The sequence below is a fragment of the Typopeltis vanoorti genome, chromosome 1 (assembly GCF_054136105.1).
Source record: "Typopeltis vanoorti isolate ZY-2024b chromosome 1, IOZ_Tvanoo_1.0, whole genome shotgun sequence".
NCBI classification, from domain to species: Eukaryota; Metazoa; Arthropoda; class Arachnida; order Uropygi; family Thelyphonidae; genus Typopeltis; species Typopeltis vanoorti.
Genome location: NC_143549.1, coordinates 25,044,503 through 25,057,016, shown reverse-complemented (window position 1 = coordinate 25,057,016; position 12,514 = coordinate 25,044,503). Strand labels below are relative to the sequence as shown.

Genomic DNA, 12,514 nt, shown 5'->3' with positions numbered 1-12,514 from the left:
AATATCTGACTTATTTCAAATTGAATCTTCTTGGCTCTATACTTAAAAATGTAATAGCTATTATATTTAGGAAAAGCAAAATTTCAAAGTATAATCCAGAGTATAATATAATATAACCTGGTTATAACTTGGTTATAATATAACCATGTGAAAAAACTTTCAAACATCTTTCTCTAATCCAGAGTATTTTAATAATAAGGTGGGGCACCTTGTGAATGCTTGTATATGGAAATATGAATTCTGTACTTCAACCTTGGTATCACTTCTGGATCTGGCTCCCACTGAGGAGACCTCAATAAAGGTTGAAACTGTTCTGAATAGTGGCCCTTCTCACAATGCACTGCATTAGACATGTCCGTTGCATTGCATTATGGGACACTTAAGCAATTAGTGTGAAGTCATTAGCTTCTATATACAAGTAGCCTTCATGATGTTACTTCATGTGCAAATTTTTATTTGCACTTGAAGTAACATTTCACTTGGATAAAGGATTAAACCAAGAATAAAATTTCTTGGCATCTTTAATTTATAATATAACCAACTGAAAAAACTTTCAAAAAAAATTTAATTCAGTATGCTTTGACTGAATATTCATTGCTTCAGCCAAATCTTGCTTCGGCACATCCCTACTTGTAAGTACTTTGCAGAATAAAAATCCAAGATATGGACCAGTCATTACTAACACCATGTACCATGAACTTGTGCATAAAGGTGTGCACAAGTTCACATGGAGAGAAAACACAACAAATAAGAAAAACTTCATTGACTGTGTTATTGTTGGCAGTGATATCTTCACATTCGTTTAGTCTAAAGAGTATACAGAGAATTTGAAATTGGAAGTAATCGTTATTTAGTTTTAAGTAGGATAAAATGAATATCACATTGAACAGAACAGTATGTAAGAGAGTTTTAAAAAAGATTAAAGTGGACAAGCTTTTACAGGTGAACTTTAGTCTCAACTATTGAAACATGTTCAAGAAATATGAAGTGGGTTGAAAATATGAAACAAAAACCTTGGAGTCTCAGTGGCAAACTCTAAAGAAAACATTGATTGATTCAGCTAGGGAGGCATGTAGCAAAGTTGTCTGCAAGGATAAAAAAATTGGGATATCATTGTGGACATAAAAGTTGATGAAGCAGTCCTGGAAAAGAAGAAAGTATACTGAAAGCTCTGTCAACTTACCTACCTGGCAGGTAAGTTGACAGATGCCCTAAAGAAATACAGCAGAAAATATAAAAAAAAATACAATCTCTTATATTTTTTAGTGCAAAGCTATGTATAAAGGTAACAAAACAAAAGTCATGAGAAAACTTTGGTAAGAATATAGAAGATAAATATCAGGAAGGCTATCAAAGCTTGAAATAGCTGGAGATATTCGACCAGAAATGTCTAAGTAATGGAAGCATAAAAGTTTTGCAGTGGCTACACTGCATAATTCAGAGGGCCTGGTCAGAAAGTTGAATTCCTGATGATTGGAGTAGAGTTCTCATAGTACCCATCTATAAAAAAGGGAATAAAATTGAATGTGAGAATTACAGAGGCATTTCTCTACCAAGTGTTCCAGGTAAGATTTATGCTAGCATACTTGAAAAGAGATTGAGAAAGATTGTAGAAGAGAAACTTGGAGAAGAACATGCTGGGTTCAGGCCAAATAGAGATTGTCAAGATCAGATTTTCACTTTAAGACAAATAGTTGAGAAATCATTGGATATGACAAGGATCTGGAAAATGTATACAACGAGGTGCCCGGAGAAAAGCTTTTCAAACACTACAATTATACATGGGGTAAATAGAACATTATACAGAGCAGTATATAGTGTATATTTAAGTTGTCGGTTAGCAGTTAGAATTGAAGGAAATACAGGAAAATAGTTTCATGTAAAATTAGGGGATACACATCAGGAAATTGATAATGATATCAGGAAAGTGGGAAATGTTCTGGAGGCTGTTGAAAAAAAGTTTAGAAATAGAGGAAAGAGTACTGTAAAAGGAATCAAAGATGATGAAGGTGACATGAAAACTGATGGATGTTCTAGATGTCTGGATTAATTACTTAAAAAAAAAAACTGTTAAATGAAGCAATCGATAAATATTATCGTGAATACAGAGCAAGAGAAGTACGTAAGATGATCAGAAACATTAACAAGAAACGAAGCCCAAGGCAGATAATCATAAAAGATGAAATTGGTGAAATCTTGATAAACACAGAAGAAATAGGGGAGAGAGAGAGAGATGGACAAAATACTGCTCAGAGGAGTTATGTAAGACACCAGAAGATGCTGAGGTTCAAAAGAAATGAGTTGATGAACTGAGGGAAATATTGCCACCAAGCACAGAGGGAGAAACAGATATACTGGGAGATGAGGTTGAAAAGGCAGTAAAACATCTGAAAAATTATAAAAGCCCTGGGAAGGTGAGATCACTGGAGAGATGCTAAAATATGTTGGCGGGGTTATGATAGACAAACTATACTGGTTGTGTGACATGGGATGGAAGTGAAGCACCACAAGATATTGATCAGTTCAATATCCATTGACAAAAAAAGAAGCAATAAATATCATAAGTAAAAGTACTTATGATGATATTAACAGAAAGAATGAGGAAACTAATGAAAGAAAATCTGGAAGATGAGCAAGCAGGATTTAGAAGAGACAGAAGTACCTATGCACCAGATATTAATGTTAAGATTAATTGTGGAGAAAGCTCTACTAAAAATAAAAATGTTTATACCTGTTTTGTTGACTTTCAGAATGCATTTGACAGCATAGATCAGAAAGTGGCATCCACTGCTCGAATCTTATGAAGTGCACAGAAACATCTAATATTGTCACGTTCACACATGGGTGTCTGCCATTTCTTTATTCCCTAACAGATGCTAGCTTTAGTGTATGTATGCTGCCTCCTCATAATGTGATACAGCATGTTAGTTGCACCTCTTTCAATGGAATTTTATTTCTAAAATTAATATTTGTTAAGTGTCTCGATGATATCATATATCTGAAATTCAATTCAATCTGATTTCAAATTTTATATATATATATATATATATATATATATTTTATATTCATTTTGCTTTTCATAAATTGAGCACTTTCTGTATTCAATGATTGTATTATAAACAGCTGCTGCATGTTTTCTGGAACTGAAAATTTGAAACCAGATGTTAGGACAAATGTGTTTAGTTACTGTGCTTTGTTCACTGCTACAATAAATCTATTCTGTTTGCATGCGTGCAGCATAGTCTGTGGGAGCGGAGTGTTTTTCTGTTAAGCATGTTGTTCCTCCTGTCCTGCTGCATTTCTCATATGAGAGAGCATGTTGTTCAAGTTGTCTTTAATAACACAAATTGTTCCTAAAAATAGTACACAGATGTTAAATATTTGTTTACTGAATTTAGTGATAAAGTTACTTGTTTTTCTTATTCATGCAGTACAGCATCTGTTGAGATTGAAAAGTTTTTCACAGTATAGGAACATCTTTATTCTGGTTTTCTGAAGCAACAGATGTAGTAAAAATTTATCTATTCCTGAATAAAAATGAATATTTTTGTGTATTATAAGAAGTTGTTGATCTACAACAAAATATTAGCGTATGTGAGATATCTATTATTGATAAAACAGAACAGCTGCTGATAAACAACAACAAAAAAACTAATGAATGTAGGCTTCCTGAAAGTCTAGATAATTCTGATAATGATCAGATATGTGTATCCTATTATTGCGTAAAATGTATACTGAGTCTCAGTAAACAAAAGAAAATTTTTAGACAATGAAACGAAATATACATAAACAAGAGAAATCCACATAACATATGCAACAAATTTTATGAGATGATTTGCTGCTCCATCAACCCATATGTATTCCTGCCATGTCTAAATGAATCACCTGATCAACAATATTAGTTCAGGATTAGCCTTTCTCTATAGTTTGTAATGGAACTATTCAATGTATATAGTGACTGTTTATTATTGGTTAGTTATTTATACTTTTCAAACAAATATCTTTCCCTCTTCTCATTATTTATTTTTTTAAATTGAGACATCATAAATTCACTTATGCATGTCTATACTTTATAGGATCACATGCAATTTGCTCTACCCAGCGACTTATAGGATACACATATCACAAATGTTAATTTTTAATAATTTGTTTGCCATCAATGAAAGTATTTCTACTCACACTTATTCTTTCTTTTATATTTCCAATTCTCACATGACGTGATGGCTCACATATTTACACCTTTGAGTAATTCAAATATACCGACCAAATATAGCATTCTTCTTCATTATTATTTTCTAACATATCTTAAAACAAACACATTGTTTCCCACTCTACTCAGATTTGGTTACAATTAATTGAAAGTATTCAAAGTTATCCTACAGTTAATTACATTGGACCAATTAAGATGAGTGCTATGCACTCTTAAAACTTTCATACATTGATAAAAAAAAAGCAATCATACGATCAAATTGACGTGAATTTTGTAGCACAGGCTGCATAAGCCACACAACAGCACACCCAATCAAAATGGGCACACGACACCACTGTTATATATATATATATATAATATTAAATTATATTAAAAATAAAACAGAACATATGCAAATAGAATGATCCCATTTTTGAGACATTCAGATTTTATTCATTCATGCAATTTTCTAATTGTTTTATTTGTCATTAGTGATATATACTATCGAAAAAGCTGATGCAAAAGTATTCATGAAATTTTTTGTATATAATTCTTTATTACTTCATTTCATATTCCAGATTTCGTACTGGACCTGGGGTGATTACTACAAAAGCTCCTTCTGATGTTGAAAACCTCATTCTTGTTCTTAATGGGCGTAGTCAAGAAAAGGTAGCCTTTGCAAAGATGTGGTTGGAGTACTTACCTCAGTTCAGACAGCTGCAAAATGTTGCCCTACTTCTGTTGGGTAATGAACAGTGTCAGAATGACTGGATCCTTCCATATATGGCCTTTAATGGGGGCCGTGTGAACTTTACATTCCTAGTTTATGATAGTCCTTTGGTGGACAACGTCCATTTTTTTCAGTGGCCACTTGGAGTAGCAACGTATGTCTTTATTTATTTATTTTTTTTTTTATAGAAGTGATATTAAATCTGTTATAATCCTTCGGTTGACAAGATACGCTCTAAACACAACCATTGCATCCTCAGCTTCAAAAAAACTAGGATTTCTCTTTCACTCAAGACATTACCTCACCCCTGAACAGCTGTTAACATTATACAAATCACAAATCCATCCAGCGATTAAATACTGCTCTCACATATGTGGGGGAGGGACTAAACGCTTCCTCAAAATGCTTACCTCAATACAAGGAGAGCAATCAGACTTATTAATGACCCATTTCTTACCAACTCATTCCCTCCACTTTCACACAGAAGTTCGGTTTTCACAATATGTATATTCTACAAATATTTCCATGGGAAATGCTCACCTGAAATAATCAGTAATCCCCCCCCCCCTTAGTACTAAGCTCATTGGAATACGTGCAGCTGTTGCTCAACATCCCTTCACAATGCACCTCGAAACAAACAGAACAAGTTTCTTTTCCTATTTCCTTCATCCCTGCAGCTGCTGTATTGTGGAACAATCTTTCCCTTGTTATGTTTCCCAAGGAATACAATATACAGTCTTTCATATCAAATGTAAACAAGTTCCTCCTTTCCCAACCCACTACCCATATATGGTACTGATGTACTATAGGTTGATCAACCAACCTCTCATGTATGGGCACAACATAAAAAAAAATTATCTTGTTATTCCAAGAAATGCGAAATTAGCAAAACATAAGCATAACCGCATAAGTTTCATAATTGTTACCATACCTTTTTTTGACCATTAAAAAAAAAAAAAAAAAAAAAAACCAGCTTCAGCTTTTGTAGAGCACAGTTGGAATTGGAAGAATGATGGGACATTCTACCCTTCAGTGGGATGAGAGGGATCATGATAAGTTGATAAGTGGAATCTTTATATGGGCTTTTGCAGTTGAGTTAGCTCTCATTTCGAGGTAACAGGATTTTTTTTCTCCTGGAAACTCAGTTTTTCATTCCTCATACTGGCAGATCAGCCAGGAAATACACATGATTTATAAACAGAAATATTATTGATGGATGGTAAATTGCATGATGTGTAAATGGAGGATTAAGTAGTGGAGATGGTTGGTGGAGGGTGGTATGCGTAGTCTCTTCTCACATTGAATTCTTGGACTCTTTGGAGGTGTCACATAATAATAATGATGATGATAAAACAATAGTAAAAATCAAAATACATATTTTGGCTTTCCACATGTTTTTAAACATGTGGGAAGCCAAACATGTTTCCCAAATGGGAAACATGTTTTTTTCCCTTTTAAGTAACAAATTTAGATTACGTTTTAGAAACTGTGAATCATACATTATAAACTACATTCTTAACAGAGTGAAATATTTGAAATAACATCAGTTAATCTCTTTCTTAAATAATAATCATGATGAAAAATCTTGAAATGTGCATTGTTACAACTATTCCACACTTCATTCCTAGAATATTGCTGCTTGAGAAAAACACATGCCATCATTTTCTAATATGTACCTTAGTTTCACACCTGATATGTTGCACACATCTTTTTCAGTTTTATTGAATAATATAGAAATATTTTGGCACTATTAAGAGCTGATATAGTTAGTATTTGAAATTTTACCAATACAGCAAACTAATTAATACAGGTATCTCCGAAGTAGAAATAAATATCTAGAAGTTAACTGCCTTTATTTTACAGCAGTATAACAGTTTCCACATACTTGGGGATCCCAGATACATTGGAAAAAAATATGGGACACTTATGACTGAAGGTGAAAGTTTAGTATGCACATCCATCACACATGCCAGCCTTACAAAATGATTCTAACTTTCCAAGTGTGTGTGTGTGTGTGGTAAGGTTTACTATGCACACACTTTACTAAGTATAAGTAAACAAATAGTAAATCCAATTGCATATTTTCATTAAGCCACTTTAAGTTGCCTTCAAATGGTTTTTTACTTACTATTAAAGATACAAAATAGATTGTTAATACAGTAATGCTCTTCTCACCTGACAATATTCTTATTAATCAATCAGTCTTGCTCACTTTTGCGATACTTTTTTGAAAATGAATTTCACTTAACAATTGTTTGTTTTTAAGAATAATGTCATGAAAAGCTACACAATCCTCACTGAAGAATGATTTTACAATAAGCATTGATTTTACAGTTTTTATAGACAATTTGTTTTTCTCATCAGTCCACAATGTGTTCATGCGAGAAAATAATCTTTCAACACACGCATTTGTTCCAGGGATACACATTACAAACTCCACTACTTTCTTTAAATTTGATAGTTCTCCTTCAACATTTTTTAAGAGATCCACCCAGACTTCATCTACATGTTTGGATTTCAACATGTCCTTCACTTCCTATCTTCTTTGGACTTCAGAGCTGTTTTCACTATCATTACTTCATCAAACAAATCAGATTTAACAGTGTTTGATATGGCAGTAGTCTGATTAATAGTTTGGACTGTTTGAAGAACATTTTCCAAACATAATGCTGTTCTCAGTTTCACCCAAGACATACTGTCTAATTTCAGCATATACTGTGACCATTCTTTTATATATGACACACATGTGTTGTAGAAATCAATTTTATGAGATTGGAATGCCTTTTCTCTAATCAATCCTTCCTCTTGCAACTCAAGAAGTTGCTTCTTTTCGGTGGTAGTTGTCAAATTTTCATCTGTTCTCATTTCAAATTTTCCAACCAGTGACTGTGCTTCAACGAAAGATATTGTTTCGCCTTCTATGCTCCTGATAGTAGTATGGAGTATTTCACATTGCAACTCCAGAAAAGTAGAAAACAGCTTCTACACTGGGTTCTGGAAAAAGTCTTTCAACATTGTCAGACATTTATCTATTGAAAGAAAATTGGCTTTAAGTCCTTCATACATTTCATTCAACCTTTTGATAGCTGGATGCAACAACAGCCACCTTGTCTTCGAGTGTCCTAGAACTGTTTTATACTCATTTTCCACAAATTCACAAAATTCTTTTAGGGACTGGACTCTTACGGAGTATATATAAAAGCATTGAAATATTTTAGCTATAACAGCCTCAATGTCTACAGGCTATCAGCTGCAGTTTGCACAGCATTGTTTAAAATATGAGCTGAGCAACCAACTCCAATCAATCCGTGGCCAAACCTAGTTCTCAATTTATGGTACATGTTGTTTCTTCCCTTTCTCGAACATCCACCGAAGTTAGTATTAGTATTGTCTGCTGAGAAGGCCATGACTTTATCTTTAATCTTCCAAGATTTTATCAAGTCATCTGTAAGTTCTGCACTTTCACTAGGAAGGTCTGTAAATTCTAGAATTATGGCTTTAACAACCTTTTTCTGAAATATTGAACTATCAATGGCACTAATTTTGAAGCACCATGGCTTGAAGCATCAATCAGGATAGATATATAATTTGCTTTCTCTATTTCCAGTTTGAATTGCTTTTGGCACCATTTGCAATCAAATGGTGCCAAACATTTACAATTAACACTTGTGTTTTTGTTTGTCCACACGTAAATTTTCTATCATATAACTTGCGTATTATTTTAGATGTACAATCCATTGATCGAAAATTCTGGTTGTGAAAACACGTGTGATATGCGAAAGTTGCTTCTTCTGCAGCAAGATTCTTTTCCACTTCCCCCATTTCTTTCTTGGTAAAGAAAGTCACTGATTTTTGCACTTGTACTAGCTTGAGATGCAGATTTATGTCTTTTCATAGTAATGTGTTGGGTAATGTCAGACTTTCCACCATGCTCGACACTAAACAAGCCACCACAAAACTGTACACTCCACTTTATCTGTCTCGCCCAATTTAGTAGATTTTTTAAAAATGGAAATTGAGTTTTTAAAGCGTCTGTATAATCACACTTCCTTTTCAGCATTTTCAATGTTCAACAGGGCCACAGGAGAATTGAAAAACCATACATTTTAACAGCAGCCGTACAGTAATTAATACTCTGCAAGTACCAACCTGTTTCTCTCAGAGCAAGCTTCTAAAATGGCGTGGACCATTCCGTGCTATTTAAAACTGAGCCAATATCACAGAACATGCCAAAATGTCAATGCACATGCGTACTGTTCTAACGAACTTATCATTGTTGCAGTGTTCCCATCACTTGCCTTGAGAAAATAACAATGCGTCTACAGTTCCCTGTAATGACGGAGAGCGATGTTTGTAATAGAATAGAAATTGTAACTCATCGATTTTGTTATTCAGTCTTGAACTCTATAATACAGGACAAAAAGCTGTCCTGAAGAGTTTTCTCAGGACAACAGGACGCATTAGCCAAAAACGGGACGATCCCATATTTTACAGGACATCTGGGATCCCTACACATGCTAGATACTAGGTAGCACATAGGACCAAACCTGAAGACTGTGAAGACTTCTCGAGCAGCTAGTGAATAATCCTGCTCTTACTCTGCCAGATAATACCTTGAGACAGAGCGTCAGAGGCATTGTTGAGGTCCTGTTTGGAGTCTAGGTACTCCCTGTGTGGATATCTTTTTTCCATGTGTTTCATCTCTGCTTCTTGCTTTGCTCAATACATTTGTCTAATATTCCTCTCCTATAAAAGTTAGTACAACAAATTATAGAATCACTAGTAAAAAAAATATGATATATATAACACCAGAATAAGTTGATAACATTTATTTACTTAGCAACATGGCACTTCATTCCGATTGCACAGGATTTCTTCAGGTGTAAATAAGCAAACTAGTTGACAAAACAGTAACACTAACAAAGGTGACAACTGTTGTGCAGTTATACAAAAGAGACTAATGTTATTTTTTAAAAATTATTTCTAATTGTTCCAAACGTTCTGTGTGTGTGTTTACACATTCACATGAATGTTCTTGATTAATGACGGCTAGGATGTATTCAGACAAGTTAATATCAAAATGTTTAGGATGTAATGCTATTTCCAAAAATTCCCATAGTTTCCTGTCTGTTGTATCATAGTAACATTGTCATAGGTCTGTTTTATCCCATAAAACTTATGTCTTGTTTGTGAAGCAGCTTGTTGGTCAGCTGAAGAGAGGGCATGTGATGAAAGGTTTCTTTTCTGTGGTATTCAATATCTTGAATGTGTTCTTCAATGTATTGTTCCATTGATTTTTCTGCCTGTCCATAGTAAGATGACCAGCAATCATACCATATCCAATAAACACTTGGATATTGAAGCGGGCCATGTGAAGGTTTTAAGGATCTTAGTAGTGATCTCATCTTGATAAGGGGGGGGAGGTAAATACTACTTTGATTTTATATTCCTTAAGTATTTTTGCTAATTTTATGGAAACAGAGCTAATATATGGGGCACGATCAACCCTCTCTTTGCTTCCTCATTAGAAATTTCTCTGGTCTCATGTCTTGGTTGAGCATTCTGTGGATGGTGTGCTCACTCTAGCCATTTTGAAGGAAAGTGTTTCATAAATGTTGAAGTTCTTTGGCAAGTTTGTCCTTGTCGGTGATGAGTCGATGTGGAAATGATACCCAATTTTTGAGGTCTATAATGATGGAATGAGGCAAGCAGATATCTGTCAGGATGTGTAGGCTTTTGATATATAAAGACTTTTAATTTACCCAATTCCTTAGTTAGTGGAAGGTCCAGAAATGGAAGTGAACCATTAGATTCTAATTCATAGAAATTGACATAAAATTCATAGGTGAATTTTATGTTAGGGTGTTAACAACCCAGAAAAGGTGCTGTATAAAATACATGAACTTAACCTCTATAATCTAGTGTAATAATACCATGGGATAATAAAAAAAATAAAAAATGTTAGGGCGTTGATAATTCAAGCATTCATGAAAGATCAGAAGTGAAGGTAGTCCATGGTTCCAGACTAAGAATATATCATCATTATACCTTTTCCATAATTTTGGTTTATGATGCTATTCTTCTAGGGCTTCATTTTCAAATGTTTCATATAAATATTTGCTAAAACTGGTGAAAGAGGAACCATGGCTAGACCAAAGTTCTGTTTATATATTGTATTTTTATATTTGAAATATCCAGATGAAACACAGTGTTTGAAGAGTGTCATAACACACACACACACACACACACACACACACACACATATATATATATATATATATATATATATATATGGTGATTGTGATATTCCTTATTTTGGCCAAATGGACAAATCTATTGAATTACATATGGAGGAACACATGAGGGACATTGCTTACAAGAGACAGCGAGCCAGTAGTGCCTTATCAAGCCATATCCTTTTCTTGGCTGATCCTAATGATGAAAACCCAAGTCATACAGCCTGCTGGGACAGATCTACTAACATCTTTCGTTGCAATGATGAATTAGAGAGAAAAATCGTAGAATCTAAGGAAATCATCCTCAACCCTGAACATCTAAATAATAACTTGAGCTACAACCTCCCAGATAGTCATTCAGCTGTAATCATGTACTGGCGTTCACGTGATGCTGCAAGCACGCACTCTCCCAACAATGCAACAACGAAAGAACAGCTTTAAATACAACTACAACATTTTCATGCTAATTATGTATAGAGACTCTCTATGTTGTTCATAGTTTTTTAACCTTCAGTGTTTAGTGTTTTTTCTTTTCTTTTATAATATCACCTGATGAAGGCTGTTATAAGCCGAAACTAGTCGTGTTTTATTATTAAATCCTCTTTTTTTGCCTAATTCTTGGTTTAAGTCATTCAACTCTATTTTACAATATATATATATATATTTATATATATATATATATATATATATATATTTATATATATATATATATATAATGTTAGAAACCCTGGCAGAGAACCAACCAGAGTTTCTGACCTGATGGTACAACATGATGACAGATTTCCTGCCAGCTAAGGCATCATCCGGTTAAACAAGGTCCCATTTTTTTTTTTTTTTTTGTCAGGGAACCAGAGTGAATAGTGCAAAGTCAGCTGTTGGAACTAATCCCAAAACACATCCCAACCTCAACATCAGCAGAGCTTAAGATTGGGCTATCAACATAAGAAGCATAATTGGAAAAGAAATCTAACTGGCTGAAAAACTGGATAAGTACCAGATTGGCATAATAGGCATGGCTGAAACAAAGAAGGTGAGATCTTTCTAAGCAATAAATACATAATGTTATATTCAGGCAATAACAATAGGGAAAAGAAGGGATAGCTATAGTATTCAACACTAAATATGAGGATGATCTTGAATGACAATCAAGTAGAGTGATGTGACTAAATATCAGAATGGGAAACTGGACAATGAGGTTTTTTTTTTTTTTTTTTTTTTTTTTCCCAATGGCTCTACAGAAGATTCTACTAAGGAAGTAATGGAGGAATTTTTTTTTGAGACATTAAATCTATATGTGTGATGATCACTACTCTGCCGTTGTGATTTCCTTATTGGAAATCACAACAGCAGAGTAGTGAT

General features: G+C 33.9%; 1 protein-coding gene across 4 annotated transcripts in view; it reads left to right on the top strand.

Moving 5' to 3' along the window:
* The window catches only part of LOC150109843 (ribitol-5-phosphate xylosyltransferase 1-like), a 114,348-nt gene that overhangs the window by 48,912 nt on the left and 52,922 nt on the right, over nt 1-12,514 (top strand). For all 4 annotated transcript variants that reach the window (XM_090396927.1, XM_090396920.1, XM_090396912.1 and 1 more), the window contains exon 4: nt 4,768-5,073. In XM_090396927.1, coding sequence (XP_090253053.1) covers nt 4,768-5,073 — 306 coding nt within the window. The remainder of the gene's footprint in view (nt 1-4,767; nt 5,074-12,514) is intronic.